General features: G+C 48.5%; 9 protein-coding genes across 9 annotated transcripts; 5 read left to right on the top strand and 4 right to left on the bottom strand.

Annotated features, from left to right (window-relative positions):
- Nucleotides 1-24: 24 nt before the first annotated feature.
- Nucleotides 25-456, top strand: F5147DRAFT_10871 (ribosomal protein L36-domain-containing protein). Its single transcript, XM_041428067.1, has 2 exons — nt 25-335; nt 386-456. The coding sequence occupies exons 1-2, from the start codon at nt 99-101 to the stop codon at nt 395-397; spliced, it is 249 nt and encodes an 82-aa protein (XP_041300232.1). The 5' UTR covers nt 25-98; the 3' UTR covers nt 398-456.
- Nucleotides 432-1500, bottom strand: F5147DRAFT_10907 (dihydrofolate reductase-like domain-containing protein). Its single transcript, XM_041428071.1, has 2 exons — nt 949-1500; nt 432-894 (listed from the first exon to the last, which is right to left on the bottom strand). Exons 1-2 carry the CDS (start codon nt 1188-1190, stop codon nt 516-518), a joined length of 621 nt encoding a protein of 206 aa, XP_041300231.1. The 5' UTR covers nt 1191-1500; the 3' UTR covers nt 432-515.
- Nucleotides 1501-1598: 98 nt separating this feature from the next.
- F5147DRAFT_766741 (SGS-domain-containing protein) lies at nt 1599-2357 on the bottom strand (the record flags this gene model as incomplete). Its single annotated transcript, XM_041440802.1, has 4 exons — nt 1599-1933; nt 1987-2149; nt 2200-2296; nt 2344-2357. 4 exons carry the CDS (start codon nt 2355-2357, stop codon nt 1599-1601), a joined length of 609 nt encoding a protein of 202 aa, XP_041300230.1.
- A 378-nt stretch (nt 2358-2735) lies between these two features.
- Nucleotides 2736-4068, top strand: F5147DRAFT_766740 (uncharacterized protein; the record flags this gene model as incomplete). The annotated part of the gene is made up of 7 exons (XM_041440801.1): nt 2736-2802; nt 2866-2878; nt 2933-2985; nt 3044-3091; nt 3139-3224; nt 3276-3747; nt 3800-4068. 7 exons carry the CDS (start codon nt 2736-2738, stop codon nt 4066-4068), a joined length of 1008 nt encoding a protein of 335 aa, XP_041300229.1.
- A 519-nt stretch (nt 4069-4587) lies between these two features.
- On the top strand, nt 4588-6773 carry F5147DRAFT_563089 (glycosyltransferase family 31 protein; the record flags this gene model as incomplete). Its single annotated transcript, XM_041430653.1, has 5 exons — nt 4588-4884; nt 4939-5374; nt 5430-6144; nt 6196-6446; nt 6499-6773. 5 exons carry the CDS (start codon nt 4588-4590, stop codon nt 6771-6773), a joined length of 1974 nt encoding a protein of 657 aa, XP_041300228.1.
- Nucleotides 6774-6872: 99 nt separating this feature from the next.
- On the bottom strand, nt 6873-8499 carry F5147DRAFT_663512 (uncharacterized protein). Its single transcript, XM_041434894.1, has 3 exons — nt 8143-8499; nt 7584-8092; nt 6873-7529 (listed from the first exon to the last, which is right to left on the bottom strand). Exons 1-3 carry the CDS (start codon nt 8414-8416, stop codon nt 6975-6977), a joined length of 1338 nt encoding a protein of 445 aa, XP_041300227.1. The 5' UTR covers nt 8417-8499; the 3' UTR covers nt 6873-6974.
- A 634-nt stretch (nt 8500-9133) lies between these two features.
- Nucleotides 9134-11089, top strand: F5147DRAFT_10841 (uncharacterized protein). Its single transcript, XM_041428066.1, has 5 exons — nt 9134-9286; nt 9337-9822; nt 9883-10068; nt 10120-10915; nt 10964-11089. Exons 1-5 carry the CDS (start codon nt 9225-9227, stop codon nt 11006-11008), a joined length of 1575 nt encoding a protein of 524 aa, XP_041300226.1. The 5' UTR covers nt 9134-9224; the 3' UTR covers nt 11009-11089.
- Nucleotides 11090-11498: 409 nt separating this feature from the next.
- On the top strand, nt 11499-12624 carry F5147DRAFT_562712 (Isochorismatase hydrolase; the record flags this gene model as incomplete). The annotated part of the gene is made up of 6 exons (XM_041430636.1): nt 11499-11767; nt 11818-11928; nt 11980-12198; nt 12254-12350; nt 12401-12523; nt 12574-12624. The coding sequence occupies 6 exons, from the start codon at nt 11499-11501 to the stop codon at nt 12622-12624; spliced, it is 870 nt and encodes a 289-aa protein (XP_041300225.1).
- Nucleotides 12625-12847: 223 nt separating this feature from the next.
- F5147DRAFT_10774 (uncharacterized protein) lies at nt 12848-14696 on the bottom strand. Its single transcript, XM_041428059.1, has 2 exons — nt 13400-14696; nt 12848-13351 (listed from the first exon to the last, which is right to left on the bottom strand). Exons 1-2 carry the CDS (start codon nt 14475-14477, stop codon nt 12927-12929), a joined length of 1503 nt encoding a protein of 500 aa, XP_041300224.1. The 5' UTR covers nt 14478-14696; the 3' UTR covers nt 12848-12926.
- Between the last annotated feature and the right edge of the window lie 1941 nt (nt 14697-16637).

Below are 16637 nucleotides of genomic sequence, written 5' to 3'. Positions count from 1 at the left end.
AACAGAACAGAACTATGTAGTACTTGAAAGTAAAATATCTAGCACGTGACCACAGCGTCGTTCCTCACGAACTTGTTTCTGACCTGTATTTCACCATCATGTTGAGAACTTTGCTAGCCTCAAGCAGGCCATTGCTAGCGCGTTTGCGCATCCCTACTCTTCCTCACATACACAAATTCACACCTGCAATTTCATCACCCACGAATGCAATACCGTCCACGGCGCGTGGAATGAAAGTGAGGTCATCTGTGAAGGTTATGTGTGACGGGTGCAGCGTTGTGAAGCGAAAAGGCAGAGTGTATGTCGTGTGTTCGAAAAACCCGAAACACAAGCAGGTGTGTGATTGATCATATCCTCATCCCGACCCTGATTGACTGTCGTATAGCGTCAAGGATAATCATCGTCGAGACTGCGTTTTTGACACGCCAAACCCGGTTTGGTAGAGCGCATGTAGGGGAAGAGGGATCGTTTTTGTCGATATAATGCACAGCTTTCGAAATATTCTACCACCAATGTTATTGACGAAGCCACATCTGGAACTCGTAGCTAACTCCCTTTTCCTCCTGGACCCCTGCTGGCACGTCGAATCCCGTCCATTGCACGAGTTCATCATGAGTTGCCTGCTTCCATTCCGTTTCCCCTTCCTCACTTGCTCCCGAGAAGTCTGGTATAAAAACGTCACATTGAGGAAAATCAGGTGCAAGGATCCGTGTCAAGAGGACACGGTCAGCGATGCAAGACGTCGGACTCGAAGATATAGGGTTTAGTGTCTCTGAGATCAAGGATACTCCACCGATAATAAATCGGCGGTGTATGTCGGCCTGAGATGCCAACTCAACTGCCAGAGTCAAGTTCGAGCAAAGGTGAACTGGAGTTGACGGGTTGGAGGATGTCCTGGTTGTCGCTCTATCAATAAGATGACGAAAAAAGATAGAGAGAAAGTCGTACAGTTCGTAGTCCTCGTTGTGACTGATGACTACATTGAGACGTTTAGAGAGAGGCCTGAAATTGGCTGGTATGCTCTCCCATGTTTTCCGCCCCATGATGATCGCGTTCTTCCGTCCTTCAGGCGCGGTGGATGTGACCCGAGCAAAATAGGCCATCTCTTTCGACAGCCGCCATGGAAGTCCACCATGTTGGCCGATACCATTTGATTTCGTGGCGGCAACGATGATCGTAAGACGTGACATGGTCTCTAGTAGGGAAGACAACGAACCCCGGCCAGTACCGTTGTAAGTAATTGCTAGTAAAGGTTCTGCCAATACCTACATATATCACAACCAAATATCATACGCGGCAACTCTTTCAATCAACTTTCAATTTTCGCTTGTTTTCACGATCCCTCTCAGGCTATGTCAGGGTTTTATTCATGCGCAAGTAGCAGTGGGAGGTCTCGCCTCACTATCCAATCCAACGCTGCATGTTGTAACCTCCGAGTCCCATAGGCCACGGCCCTTCCTTCTGACAGGATAGAAATATGCGTTTTGAATGATATATGCTGACAAGACCCTGATACTTTCGATGCGAGACAATATTCATCCACTTTGAAAGCGTCGATAACATGCAGAGTAACTGATAATACAAGCCAATGATCAAGTTCAATTCCACTTCTTCCACTCACTACCTGCCGGAGGCTTCACTTCGACGTTACCCTTGCTCACTTCCTCCCAGTTTGTGCTAAGGGTAGTTCCTCCACTCTCCTGGAAGCTTTTCATCATTGCGCGTTTGGCGTCATCATCTGCATCTCCGAAGATCTTTTGAAAGAAGGAGTTGACCGTACTGTCACCGCCAACGTTGGGGTCCTCGTCTGTGGTTGCCTCCTTTTCAGATGAGAGAATTTTGGTGGTAAGTTCCTCCCAGTTCTTCTTGGGCTTAGCCCTTGCCTCAGCCACTGCCGGAGAAGTAGCTGGTACAATAGGGGCAGTCTGGAGAGCTAGTGAGCATTAGTACGCATTGAAGAATCTGGGCTACATGGAAGACACGAACGATCAGGAGCGTCACCAGTGATACCTCCCCAGCGGCCTTGAGCCATTTTCACAAGGCGAATTTCGACCTTGACTTTGCCGACCGTGAAATCGCACCTCTCTGGATCAATCCGTCCTTTCAACGGCTCTAAGGATAGCGTCTTCTCGCCATTTGCATAGCTAACCTATAACTTCTTTGAGGACTGTGTCTCCCAGAATCAGTGAGGTTGCTCACCTTGTTTGGCTCAAACGTAAGGGATACCTGTGCAGGATCAGCCCCTCGGTCAAAGATGGAGATCGTCAGTTTTTCGTCTGTCTCATAGAATTCGTGTCTTTATGACATTAGACGAATGTGAAGCGCTAGTGATGTTGGTCTGACCTTAAGGATGCCATGGTTGGGGCGAAGACGCAAGAAATGATGAAGAAGTTACGCGACTCAATGAATGCAGAACTTTCCAGTACAAAAGGGTCACGTGAACTGTCATGAGGGAAAAGAATCAAAAGATCCACAAAAGAGTGAGACTTGACAATTCAAGAATCTGAACTGTGCATCGATCAACTTGTAATCGTTGATGTTTCGAAGATCCTAGAAAAATATATGGAGTCACCCATGTGGATAGCACTCCTGCGATCAAACAGATGATGCATCGACGATGAATGTTTCGTGCACACGATGCGTGCCGACCCTAACTGGAAATCAAAAGAAGGACAAACAGGTGGGGTCCAGACGTCATTTCCCTGACTGCTGTTAGGCAACAGCCTACGATGACCATGTCGTCCGCAATACTACCTAAGGCCGTATTGTACTACAACCCACAATCTGTGTGGTCTTCTGCGGGTAAGCATCGGTCTTTATATTCATGATCAGTGTTGTTGTGTTCTTACTTCAATATATTACTAGTACTTCTTGCACTGTGAGGTCATCGCGAAATAACATATCATGCTATTGATCTACGATTTATCCGCAGGAACGAGAAAGGATACGGAGAGGATGAAGTTGATCTCAGGGTTGTCGACATTAGTACGTCTTGAGTACATCGAAGTGGCTTGAGCATTGGCCAACGTATGCTTGCCATCAGACAAAGGAGAAGAATTTTCCCCAACCTTCCTCAGGTTGAGCCCCAAAGGTGGGATTGGGCACTTTCTGTTTTACAGATCATTTACCACCCCTCAGCAATGGTGCCAACTCTTGTTGCACCCCTCCGCGGCTCTCTCGCATCTGATGTTGCAAGCCGCTTCAAAGCTATCTCTGACACGAAAGTCAGCTGGCCTTCGTTTTGCCAATTTCCTTTCTGCTAACGGAAAGAGCAGGCACTGATCGAGTTCCTGGACAAATCTCGATCCGCATCATCTCACACGCACACTACATCGAGCGCTCCAGCCCCATCGTTGTCCCCTGCGACGGTTGCATTTGCCACTGCATCCAGCAAGATTATTGATTCTATTCAGGCTGATGAGGTCTCTCCCGATCATTTGCAGTACTTGAATGCCCGCGATCAAGCCTCACTTCAAGAACTTGGAAAGTCTCTGGTCCCTATTCTGGAATCTAGACGAGCGGCAATCGTGGAATATCTCACCGAATGTGAACACGAAACCATACGGATGTCTGAAAAGACCAAGGCATTCTGGCGAGAGAAACAAGCGGAGGTGGACACGGCACTGAGCGTGTTTAGCGGGAATGATATTGACGGATACTTATCACGCTCCAGGAATACGTGGGAAATCACAATTCCAGGTGTCCTCACTCGAGTGAACGAAGAGTTCATTGGGCCCTACGCGTTAGGTTCGTCAAGAAGCTACTTTTCTCGGCTTATGATAACATAACGTGAATATAGGCGATCAGGTCTCTATCGCAGATATTCACTTAAGCGCTTGGCTCTCTCACCTTGTCAGACTGGCTGGCGGAAGTCCTTCTGATAATGGAGATGTTGCTATAAAAAGGGTGGAAAAACACATTGGAAATGGATTTGTCTTTCCCGAGGACTTCTTACCTTCGGCTTTTAGCCCATTCACGGAAGAGAAAGCAGTCGCGAGGAGCAAGCTAGCAGCATTTTGGGATGCAATGAAATCACGGTCCAGCTGGAAGAAAGTTTATGCTTCATGAGACATTCGATTTGTATACATACTGGATGATATTCTCAATGATCTCTACTACTTGGCGACCAATGGAATCTCTTTGTATTTCAACCAATTAGCTCGCACGCCAAGTTTGATCGCAGCTGGAGTGGCAGTGTTCCTGCCACACCTATTAGTATCATACCCGACTCAGGACTGTTTACTTTTAACTTTACTTAAGGACGCTCATATCATTTCATACCAAGAAAAAACCAACGCGGGAAGTAACACAACGCTAGCATCCGACAGGGAATCCTAGCTATTGTGTTATCAACGATACACTTTGTTAATTTCGCAGGCCCTCATTTCCTGAGGCTTGGCTTACACGCTCTTTTTCAATGCCATGCCGGGCATTGTGGATTTCTCTGACTCTTCCCAGTCATTTCGAGCACCAACTAATGAAGAGCACCGCGACATTCTCTTGGGAATTGACTATAGGGAGAGTCGTTCGTCTAACCCTCCCTTATCCGAGCGCTATCCCTTCATGGACACTGGATACCCTGATGTAATGCCTGAAAGGTCGTCTTCGGATTCTTCGTCATCTACAACACCCACACCGTCTCGCGCTTCTTCCCCTCTACCATTTTCTCTCCATTCTGCATCTTCATCAGAAACCGAGTCCAACTCACCTCTACTCGGCCTCGGAAGATACACTTCTCCGGGAGAGAGCCGCTGGATTTGGCGTAATCTAGGTTCAAGTTCTCCAAGGAGGCGTAAACGAGATGGAAGAAGGTGGAGAACCTTCAAGGGTATTTTGAGACGTATTGTTAGACACCCGCTATTTCCTCGTCAACCGCTAACCATTGTATGTTTTTCTTTTTGCATCTGCACTTCGTTCCATGTCTGACAATTCGATAAGATACTTGCGCTCCTAGTGTTTACCGTCTTCGCTATTTCTCTCACATTAATTTTGCTCTATGTCCTGAACCCCGACAAGGAAGCTCTACCTTGGAGGGCATATTGCACCATCCCGCCAACAACTTCTGTTCCTCCGCATTATCGTGACACATTGCCATATCCTTACATCAACTCCCTTCCCAAAGTGATGCCACCATCGTTTCCACCGGATGATCTTGATGCACTGCCCCCCGCAGGACTGTTCTTAGCCGTCTTCTCGATGGATTCGTCATTAGAGCGTAGAATGTTGATTAGAACAACGTGGGCAGCACATCCTCGTAGTCGTAATGGCGCAGGAGAAGGAGATGGCGGAATGGGCACCTCGAGAACTGTGGTGCGTTTTGTTCTCGGACAGCCCCGCAAAGGATGGGAAAGACGTATTCAATCAGAGATGGAAAGTAAGTGTATATCATATTGGTCTGTTGCATTACTCTGACACATGCTCTTACGTAGTGTACAACGATATGATAATCTTGCCCTGCTCAGAAAACATGAATTCCGGCAAATCGCATGCCTACTTCACGTGGGCAGCATCGAATGCTTGGGTCCCACCAGTCTACTTCAATACCACGCATCCCATACCGGAGTTCTCTTACTCGAATCAATATACCCCTGCCCCCCGTCTTGCCCCCCATGATCCCTATTTCGCTTGGAAAGACAGTGCCTTGGGTCATCCAAGGCCTTGGGTGCGGCCCGATTATGTGGCTAAAGTCGATGACGATGCTTTCGTTATGTTGGCCGAGCTCGAGGCACGTATGAGACTAGAGCTGTATGCTACAGGGCAGAGGCCATACGGCATGCCCTACATTTCGCCAGACTCGCCATCCTTTAGAGTAGAGGCATCAAAGATGGAACCGCCGACCAGTGCTCCTGCCAATACCTCTACATCATTAATGGTTGAACAGGAGATGCCGCGCGACGGATCAGTGAATGACCCATTGGTTTACTGGGGCTATCTTGTTAAAGAACAGTTTATGGCTGGTGAATTGTATGGTTTGAGCTGGAGTCTTGTCGATTGGGTTTCCAAGGATCCAGGCATCAAAGGTCTTACTAGAGGCGCGGAGGACAAGCAGACGGCCAAATGGATGGGACTGCATCCACGTGCAGCGGAGATTCGTTGGTCAAGCGACCATTGCTGGATATATGATCATCCCCGGTCAGGGACTGTGTGAGTCAACTCCCCCGCCCATTTAACATTCTTGTGCTCATCTTCTTATAGATATTCCCATGGCTTCCTGTTTCCTTCTGAAGTCTCTCGCGTCAAGAAATCTGTTTTAGCATTTCTTGACAAAGTGTCCCGTAATTCATCGACCGGGACGACTGTTGTGACTTCTTCGACGCTTTTATCTTTGTCACACTCAAGTGTTTCGGCATTCGGCACCCGGTATCAGCAGCCCTTACAAGAAATGGACTTGGCTCATAGTGTTGAGGCACTAGTTGAAGGCAGCAATATGTCTGAGCTTCAGGAAGGTGCGGTATCAATTGTCCTCAATAAGCGTGTGTTAAATGTTAGTCGCTGCAGGGAAGTCTATGAACCCGGAGAGAGCATGGCATACCCGCGAGGGACGTATCACACGGTACGAAAACAAGCGTGTTGGCGGAACTGTCGTAGTGCACTTCATCAAAAAGCACATGTGGTTCTTAGAGACTGCGCTCGCTTTTTTGGAAGGCGACAATTTTTCTGAAGCTGAACTCGAGAGTCTCGATGCGGACGAGAGCAGGCTCAACGTGAGCTTGGCGTCAGTATGGACAGACAGTTCGGTTTTCAAGCCGATAAATGCAAGTGCTGCGTTGTGATGGCTATATGTGTGATATGTGGACTGTTTTAGCAGACCCCTTGCTTGTATTTATCGCCCGGGACCATCATATACCACTGCTCGGAGACTACTTGACACCTTTACCACTTGAACGTAAATTTTATTGCATACAATATTATCAAGAAGATGGAAATCGTGATAAGTGTACATTGGGGGTTTCCTTTCACCCCTCGAGGGGTGTTCAATACCCATCCAACGCCAGTGTCTGATGCGCAGGGTGATCATCAGGCATTGTCAAGGGTTGTCTGTCCTGCAGCCTGTTTTGCACTGCTCTTCTGATGGTTCCCTCCCATTGCCTAAACCACTCTCCTTCTCGCATGCCAACGACTTTCGTCCGTCGGCCCGGAGGGTTAGTGAGGGAAGATCCTTGGGCAGTGGCATCCACGGTCTCAAACACATCACGGAAAGGACTCTCCGCATGCACATCGGGAGCAAATTGATTTGCAGTTTGTTCGACGCGCTTCAGCGCATATGCGCCGCCGCAGACATCCCAGCGCCCACCACCGCGTGAGTGGAAACGTTTGAATAGCCATATAAACGGGTATATGAAGGTAATAAAGAGCAAAAACTTGATCCAGCGGTTTGAAAGAGCGCGGGAAAGGCGGTTGTGTGACCGGACAGATACGACATTTTGGGATGTTTCGAACTGGACGGATAAGTCGCCCCGATAGTGGGTAGAATTGATGATGGAAATAGTAGCGACCCTTATGGCCTCAAAGTTCCAACCATAAGCAATCTGTGGATCGAGGATGAGAGCTATGCGAATGAAGTCGCTGAAATATCTACTGACCTTGTTATAATTAAATTCTTTCAAGTACTTGCGGCTGGCACAATAGTCGTCTGCCCACTGGCGTAATGTCCACGATGATCTGAGAACACCGTGAGTTTGCGTGGCATATGATTGGTCCTCTCTCCATGCGTAGTCACTACCGATCCACGGAGGGAACCCCCTGCGAGTGCGCTCAGTGTCCCACGCCTTTGCTGCCTTTCTTTCAGACTTCCATGCCTTCCGTTTCTCCTCAGAAATGCCCACTTCTTGATACATACGCCCCCTATATGCAGGGGTGGAATCGGCATATGACCAGTGGGTTGGCTCTCCGAAAATATACTGTCCGACATCTATACAAAAGTCGAAGTCTGTTATGCTTTCGGTATACTGCTCTGTCTTCATCCTGCTATGTCCATTGTCATGCGAGTGGACCATCCGCGTGTGAGTCTCGTTATGTGACCCTTTGCAACGCAAGATGACGGTGGGTGGCGTTGAGGCCTGTGAGAGTAAGAAACGGTATAGGGCTTCGCCTGAGAGAATTGAGAACGGTTAAGGTGTCAGAAATTGGAGGGCTGCGTACCATCATCGTTAAGATGAGGATCATGAGAGATAATGTCACCAGACCGTGAAGTAAAGAACTGGGCGTCGTAAGGGGCAAAGGCAGGCGGTTCCGCACCGCCTTCCTGCTCAAAAATCAAATTGTCGTTCTGAGGTAAATGCAGAACATGGTCTGCAACACTTTCTTCGAATGTTGGAGGAGGCTGCTGCAAAGATGATGATGCAACCGAAGGGTTGCTGCCTCCAACAGAATCCTGCTTGAACTTGACAGAATCTTCTGCGTCTATAATGAGCATGTCGTAGTCGTCGTCGTCGTCGTCGTCAAAAGCGTAGCCGTGTGGCTAGAACAAGTCTGCATTTTGACAGGCCTGGGCCCGAGTGTAAACGTTGATAGTAAATATTGCACAGCTTGGAGTACATAGCGGTGTTACGTAACGTCATACTTAACGGCAGTGTGTGTGTAAAATGAATCTGCCGCGCTCCAGGAGGTTAACCCTTACAAGGTGTGTCGCCGTCAGGTTTCCGTCCCAGCGCTGACCTTTGTTTACTTGTTATCAGCTTCTATCGGGTTGCACGCGATGATCCTAGAAGCTTCGTCTATTAAGCCACGTCTTTGAGGTCGGCCCTGCAGTGTGAGTCTCGTTCCTAAAAGTTGTCTTCTTCATATTTTCTTCATTTTACTTGTGTGGCAAGAATTCTGCAATTTTTGCCTTTGTTCCTAGAGTCTTGTCAGGAACCTTGTATGATCAGTTCCTGTAGGAAAGACACTCAGGTCTTGATTGGGGTCTTATTGTTTTTCTAATACCATTTCCTGCTAGGCTGAGCCTGCTGCGGCGTTTGGCTTGCAGTGGTGCAAGTCTCCCTTGTCATCGTGCACCATTTTTTGTTCATTCTCCTCCAAACATTGTTTCTGATAAATCATCTCCTTGTTTCACCCCGGTTCGTATTCACAATCTGCCGACGACACGCCTTGGAAAAAATACGACATTAACGCCATATCCCACCCCTGTACTTGGACTCTTCCACCAACTACACTGCGCTCATTCGCTACGCCCACAACTTTTGCCACCTGTGTCACATCTACATTTGGCTCACTTACATCATATGTCTGTTGTGCCTCCATCCGTGACTTCTATAACGTCAATGTCTTCGGATACTTCTTCCTCGTAAGTTTCCCGGCTATCATCCAGGCCCTGTTCCTTGACCCATTGCGCAGTGTCGCGCCCACAACCGCAGCACCCAGCAGTGTGCCACCATCGACTAGTGATTCTTCATTGCCCGCAAGTTCTTCTACGCGCCTGACGACGAGCCCTATCTCGTCCTTGACGTCTACCATGTCTTCCGGTATCGCATCATCGACAACCCCCGCATCATCGCAGTCCCCGATCAGTGCAGATACAAGCACAGTCGCAACGACAACGTCTTCTTCGGCAACTAGTCAATCGACGACGACGACAAGTAGTACCGCCAGCTCATCACAAACGACTTCCTCATCACTCACTACAACCGCTTCATCATCAACGACAACCACTTCATCATCAACGACAACTTTCTCATCACCAACGACCACCTCGCCATTGGCCACAAGTACACCACACACTACTTCCAGTACGCCTTCGCAGACATCAACTTCATCGACATCTGAGCCTTCACCGACGTTGCCTAGCACACCGTCATCGTCGGTCACACCGGTGCCAGTCGTGTTTGTGTGCTCCTTGCGTTTACACGTCGTCTACTGACGCATCCTGTTCACACATTGCAGTACAACGTTGGAAAGTACCTTGTTTATCACTACAACGAATGCTCAAGGACAACCGACAACGACGGCACCCTCTATTGTCACAGAAGTTACCATTTCCACAAACAGCGCAGGAGCTGCTACGACTATCACAGTAGCATTTGCAAACCCCACCCTTGCGCCTGACAATGGGACATCATCGGGTTCCGCGTTAGTTCCACCACTTATCAGTCATTATTTATGCTTATAATAATATAACAGGTTCTTCAGGAACACCGGCGCCGTAGTCGGTGTCTTCCTTGTGGTTGGATTGGCTGCTGCATCCATCGTACTCTGGATCTTCTTTTTCATACGGCGTAAGCGTCGTATCAGTCGAATTGACCATGAGACCGAAGTGGAGGCGGCTGTTGCTGCCTCGGGCTTTGGTCGAGCTCCTTTGGATGATGACAATGATTACCGAAGTGCCCGGTCGCCACAATCACATTCTCTGTCCTCGACACAGATGGTGCAGCGTGGGAGCCCCGTTGGTTATATTCCCGACGGTTCTGGCTTGCCCAATTCCGGTCAGCTAATTTCAGGGGGGCCATTCGATGACGATAATGTCGCATTCAATCCCTACGCGGGCTACATAGTCGAAGGTCTACCAACAAGTGGAGGGTATATTCAAGCTCGCAGTGCTAGCCCTCCTCCGGAAGCTGAACAGCAAGGGCCTCCTAGTAGTGCAGGATTGCATGACATTGGTGATTCTTCCCGGGATCGAAAAAGCTCCTATGGCCATACCCCTACTTATAGCGTTGCAAGCTACGAGCCGCTACTAGCCGCGTATACGCAAGGATCCTCTGCGGAGCGGGGTGCCGGTTCACCACCCACGCCACCCCCAAGGAACCCAGCACGACGTGCGCACCTCGACAGTGTCGCTTCCCGCCCTACAAATAATTTATCAGACGGAGGTGCCGATGATAGGTTGGATCCTGAAATTCGGAGGCGGACCAGGTCGGATAGCCTTGGCTCAGACGACCTCAAGGATGAAGAAGACTACAGCCGGCCGGTGCTCACCGTAAGGTCTTCAATTTTTTATTCTTGACGCCATACTCAAATATCACAGGTCCGCAATATGCCTGATGGTCGCAGTATAAATTCTGCGTTATGACGAACAGTGTGTTCGCGTCTGGGTTTTACTTCCCTCCGATTTGACTGTTGTGTCCGAAACAATCTGGACTATTTACTGATTTGTTGAGCAGATCACAATCATCCTCATCCTTTCTGACACTCGTACATACTGCAACCGCATTCTGTATATCACCACAAATCATGGACATACACGGACGAATGTTGCTCTCACAAAATTCATACTTAGTCTTCAATCTACTCCCGTTCAATGTTTGTGTTACGTCGTTCCATCATGTGGTGCTACATCTCCGGCATGCTTTCCGTGACTCCTTAAGACCCCATGTATCCCGTGGTGCATCTATTTGCAGACAGTTATCATACCTCATTATTATCTCACGTCACTGGGCAGAATTCTCTCAGGCTGCCATCACCCATACTGGTCGACTTCTCTCGGAACTCCTATGGATCATGATGTATGAGGTATAACTCCTCGATTGCCTCTTATTCCGTTGTACTTACGTTGCCCATACATGAGTCAGGTCCCTATATACGATACCCCAATACTCGGCATGGCTACGCGTCCCAGACTTTCAAAGGCTACTGAATATGGCAACGTAGCCAACTTCTGGGTTGAATATCCCTCGGGTCTTATAGACCTCACGCGTTCGCAGCATCTCACGGCTGATAGGGTGGAACCATCCTTGGTGAGCTCGACACAGCTCGACATCCCTGTGACTGGCGACCGTACCATTCGCGTCGACAAGTCCAAGGCAGCTGTGGTGATAATTGATATGCAGAAGTAATATACTATCCCATTGTTTGCTTGAATGACAAATTGATGATGGACAGCTTCTTCCTGCATCCCGAACTCAGAGTGCATAAAACCGGCTTGGCGTGCGTTGACCCGCTTTTGAAGGTTATCGGCCCTCTTCGAAAGCAAGGAGTGAAGATACTTTGGGTGTACGTCATATCATTTTTGCATCAGTTATTGTTCACCCAACCGTAAAATAGGAATTGGGGCCTCACTGATCAAGAGCTGAAGACCCTCCCCCCTGCTGTGGTCAGGGGATTCATGAAAGGAGGGTTAGGAGGGTTTGGCGCTGAAATGCCTGGCAATTTTGGCAGATTGCTCATGCGAGATGCTCGAAATTCGGAGTTGTATGGCCCTTTGCAAGAAGAGTATTTAAAAGGAGAGAAAGAGGGAACCGACGTTTGGATTCACAAGAATAGGTCCGTTTCCTCGAATATACTCCCAGTTTGTACTGAGTTTTGACTGGGAGTGCAGGATGAGTGGGATATGGGGACATCAAACAGCGTTGGACCTCTATTTGAAGGAGAATGGAATTACAACATTATTTTTTGGAGGTGTGAACGCCGACCAGGTGGGATTTCAACTTAGCTTCATACTTTCTTGCTGCTGAAGTTGACGCAGTGCGTTTCCGGTACCTTCATCGACGCCTATTTCCAAGGCTACGATTGTGTTATGGTCGAGGATATCACGGCGACAACTTCTCCAGCTGGCGGTCTTGAGAACGTCTTACACAACGCTGCAAACGTGAGCATCCGGTGTTGTGATGGATTCGGAACTAATCAAATAGAGGACAGTCTCAAGGTTTCGTTACCAATACGTCCAACATCATCAATGCGAGCGGCTGATTTATTTCCATCGCTCACTTTGTTGAATTATGCTATGTTATCTACCTATCATACAAGCTTAATGGCTACAAATTTATGCTCTTCTCGTCCTCTCAGGATTGTCCATGGCACCATGTGTCCACACGCATGATTCGTAGTCTTTCACTGGCAAAGGACAGAACTACGAAAGACGATAGCCACAATATGTACTTGAGGGGCAAAATTATGGCAGTTGTTGGCTTCCAAGTGAGTATCAGTCAGACACTAAATATCAATGGCAAAATGAAATCAGAACATGATATCGCGTTACGAAGTCTAAACATTCAAATAAATAAGACCTCCCTGTCATCAAACCCTACATCCACTCGCAGTACACCTCTCTCTAACAATCTATCCAGTCTCTGATTGACAATCCCGCCCATCCTTCCATCGCCTTCATTTGCTACTACAACAAGTACATCTTCCAGGGTTGTCCATGGCCTTCCGTCTAATACATGAGCTAGCCCTTCGAAGTCCATCGAGGAAAGGGCGTGCAGATCAGCGGGATACAATGCGAGCGAAAGAGCTCGCAACGGTGCGCGTACACCATCGAGGAGGGCAGTGAGTGGCATCAACTGCGGTGGCAGCCGCGTGGGAGGTTGGAAGTTTGATGGATCTGAGGGTGGCAAGGAGGGAATAATGAGTCCATACACATGCATCTCTCTCAAAAAATTGTTATGGCTGAGGTCAATGTGTGATACAACCTCGTCTGCGCTACGTGAGTCCTGGCCTTTCGTTCTTAGGAAATAGTTCTCACCTCCATTGTCTATGAATGCAGCATCGAATCCGAGATGGAGCTCTTTCAAGCTTGTGCCCAGCGTCTTCAAGAACTTCCCCACTGCTGGGGCACTCTTGGCACCCAACGCTCCGAGTCTCAGTACTTCCACTGTCACCCGCCCTCCATCGTGCTTCATCGCCACCCTCATCCATTTCAACACATGTCTGGTATGTGCTCCCCGCATCGCGAGCTCCCTAAGTCTTCTCGGTGGCTTAGGAATCGTTCTATCGTCGGCTCTAGACACAAACACCTCCGAGTCCACAGGTATATCATCCCACTCGCAGTGCACCCGGTCCAGTGCGAGCGCTTCTACATCTTCAAACTCTCCGATAACCCTGATCATATCCAGCGTCGTCCTGAACTCGCATACGTGCAGCGAAAGTTTCCGAACACCTTTGAACCCTTTTATAAAAGCATCCCGAGACTTAGATGACAGGTACTCCCAGGTGATGCGCTCGGCTTCGAGAGAGTGGAGATTGACGAGCGAGCCAGCTAGGGTTGGCAAGACGGCGTTAAGCCATTTCGGGCCCCACGATAAACCTCCCCGCGATTCACGAATGAAGAGGTGTTTGACGTGCGGAACAAAACTCGGAAGGGTGGATTCATGCCCTGAGGTGTAATGTTGAAGTAGCTCAATGAAAGTATTTCCTCTTCGTCCGCCTCCGAGTCGCACGTGTCTCCATAAATGATCCCGGGCTGCGTATAGCCAAAATTTGCTCACAAGGGAGCAATTGCAGATTTCTGCGAGATTGGACTGGTCGTGGATGTCCGTTATGGTGGGCGTGTCTGGAACAGCAAGGAACGAGACGATATGCAAGAAAAGCTCTGGTGGAATACGCGGGGAAGAAGTTACACGAGATGTACTCTTCGTGGAGACGCGGTGTTGGAAGGTGGATGATACTGGGCTCGGGAGGGGCAGTATCGGGGAGAGATCCGGAAACGCAGGTGATTGTGGGGACTTCCAAGAATGCAGCAGCGTGGTCGGGGAGGTGATTATCGACAACGAAGGTGACTGCAGGTGCAATCCAGGAACGGTGGTGATCAATGTAATTGCCATGGTCGAAATTGAGAAGCTAGATAGTGAGGTTTGCAGATCAGCCCGGCGTCTAATGGGCGATCAGAAGGGGTATCTGTGCGCAAGTACTGTTGTGGACCAGCCAAGCAACCCAATCCTAGTGAGAAGCTTATCTGGGGAAAGATGCAAGGCACGATAACAGAGACAGAAACAAAAAAGCATGTTTATACCACGTCGAGCCGTAAGACACAGCATCCTTCACAAAAGACTTTCCCATATTGGTTCGCCTCCAAGTCCTGCTGCACAAGCTAGTAGAGGCTAGTAGCTTGGTTACAGCCATAGCAGCAGGTTTAGGGGAGAAAATTTTCTCCTCCATATCGGGTTACACCTGTTGCGCCAGGTTACGCCCTAGTACATGTTCCTTAGCACGTGCCATCCGCCAATAAGAGCGGAGGTAACAAGACTAGGTTATTCGAGTTAATGCACTGTCAGGTTGAAGTGTGTCGTTTGGAAATAGGACCGCGTCAGCATAATCACCCCCAGCAAAGCATACAACTTGAAGATCATGGAAAATTGCAATCTGTCCAAAATGGAGCGCACCAATCAGATTCACTCTGGCAGTCTGTGGCCTTATGCCCATCTTTCACAGCAAATGCATACATTGAACTGTGAGATGCACAAGAGATGGCTGCATCTTCGCTTCTTAAATGTTGCAAAGTTACATTTAGCTCGATTAGAAAGCGCACCAAAGGCATTAGAGTAAAAAACCTACCTGCCAGCTCGATTCATCTAGACACCGAAAACCATGATTCGAGCCTGCTCTGGTAGATAGACTGCGCCGAAAAGGACGGGTAACTCAACTTCGACACAACAACAGCGATGCACACTGCCAAGGCGTCAGTACGGGGCAAGCACTGGTAGTGGCAAGTGCGGCATTGTGATTCATATGTTTTGCCAGAGAGGCGATGCGTGGCAAGTTACAACTCCGGTGTTCGTGGCATTGCAATGGGAGACGTGGCTTATCCATAAGGAGAGAGAGCCCGAAGATTGAAACTTGAGTAGGAGAAAGGGTTCTGAAATCAAATTCAGCACTCATGCGAATAGACGGCATCTGTGGTAAGGTAAGAATGCAGCGCACCCGGGCCAAAGTTACTTTTACCACGATACAAGCCAGCGTGCAACGTAGTCTGCCAAATTTTCCATCTACATTTCCACTAAAATTGAAATCGCTGTGCAAGACCGGCAGAAGCGCTCCTGATTGGCATATGGAGGCCAGATGAATAGTAGACTAGCAGTGATCCGACGGCGGCTATCGTTACGGTATTATTGACAACTTAGTCGTAGCCTGCGGACACCGGCAACCATAGGTGTGAGTACACGATGAAGCTAAATTGTCCCGTTCCCTGCAAACGGTACCCGGAAAAGTGTTAACCACTTCGAGCATTTCTCGTGCTACACACTACTGCTAGTTGACACAGCAGGCATCTCCAAAAAAACAGCTGAACTCACGGTGGTTTCCGCATCGGAGTCGGCCACGAGCCTAGCGTGTGTCGAACGCTAAGGATCGGATGTGATGATCCCAGCACAAAAATGTGGATGAACGTAAAAGAACGCCAAAAGAAACACGATCTTCCATGGAATTTAAGTCCTATAGAATGATGGACTGTAGTCAGTTATACATGTTGCAGGAGTCAGTGACAGATCGGCATACCGCTGACAGTATTGGAGACAAATAAATGAGATGGATGCAAGAACCAAAGCTAGTATCCGCGGAACTTCAGCAGAAAAAGAGAACCACATTTACATTTGAGCTCACCTTGCAAAGTAAACTATGTGACTCTTCATCAACGCCATGAAACAGTCCCCGATAATCCACCCTTTCGATAGTCGTTGCATTTTACGAAAGTGTTTTTGACAGCAATCCAAACTGTGAGACAGTGAGGACCTCCCATGCAGTTGTGAGCATCGAAGTCATAGAAAACAGATATAGATCATCCTCCTCAAAGGTTATAGTTATCGGTCTGATAGGTACCGGACAGAATGAGTACTTCTGCTGAGCTCGTCGATGAATCTGATGCACCGAAGTCTTTCATCCGTGAATGAAGCTTACCCTTTGAGATGTGAATAATTGATATCGCGGTGATCACTCCGGTGGCAATCTTGACAGCCAAGAAGACAAGAACGAGAAAGGTCAGCATTTTT

The sequence above is a fragment of the Suillus discolor genome (genome assembly GCF_016758755.1).
Source record: "Suillus discolor strain FC423 chromosome Unknown F5147scaffold_1, whole genome shotgun sequence".
NCBI classification, from domain to species: Eukaryota; Fungi; Basidiomycota; class Agaricomycetes; order Boletales; family Suillaceae; genus Suillus; species Suillus discolor.
This window is presented reverse-complemented; position numbering and strand designations above follow the sequence as displayed.

What these genes read in the sequence shown, in the direction of transcription:
- F5147DRAFT_10841 (XM_041428066.1), top strand. Translation starts at nt 9,225, where the DNA reads ATGTCTGTTGTGCCTCCATCCGTGACTTCTATAACGTCAATGTCTTCG. An exon ending in GTCACACCGGTGCCAGTCGT is followed by an intron (nt 9,823 to 9,882) that starts GTTTGTGTGCTC and finishes CACACATTGCAG; the next exon opens with TACAACGTTGGAAAGTACCT. An exon ending in GGGACATCATCGGGTTCCGC is followed by an intron (nt 10,069 to 10,119) that starts GTTAGTTCCACC and finishes ATAATATAACAG; the next exon opens with GTTCTTCAGGAACACCGGCG.
- F5147DRAFT_10907 (XM_041428071.1), bottom strand. Translation starts at nt 1,190, where the DNA reads ATGTCACGTCTTACGATCATCGTTGCCGCCACGAAATCAAATGGTATC. An exon ending in CACAACGAGGACTACGAACT is followed by an intron (nt 895 to 948) that starts GTACGACTTTCT and finishes AGCGACAACCAG; the next exon opens with GACATCCTCCAACCCGTCAA.
- F5147DRAFT_10774 (XM_041428059.1), bottom strand. Translation starts at nt 14,477, where the DNA reads ATGGCAATTACATTGATCACCACCGTTCCTGGATTGCACCTGCAGTCA. An exon ending in TGCATTCATAGACAATGGAG is followed by an intron (nt 13,352 to 13,399) that starts GTGAGAACTATT and finishes CACGTAGCGCAG; the next exon opens with ACGAGGTTGTATCACACATT.
- F5147DRAFT_10871 (XM_041428067.1), top strand. Translation starts at nt 99, where the DNA reads ATGTTGAGAACTTTGCTAGCCTCAAGCAGGCCATTGCTAGCGCGTTTG.
- F5147DRAFT_663512 (XM_041434894.1), bottom strand. Translation starts at nt 8,416, where the DNA reads ATGCTCATTATAGACGCAGAAGATTCTGTCAAGTTCAAGCAGGATTCT. An exon ending in TCCTCATCTTAACGATGATG is followed by an intron (nt 8,093 to 8,142) that starts GTACGCAGCCCT and finishes CAATTCTCTCAG; the next exon opens with GCGAAGCCCTATACCGTTTC. An exon ending in AAGAATTTAATTATAACAAG is followed by an intron (nt 7,530 to 7,583) that starts GTCAGTAGATAT and finishes CTCGATCCACAG; the next exon opens with ATTGCTTATGGTTGGAACTT.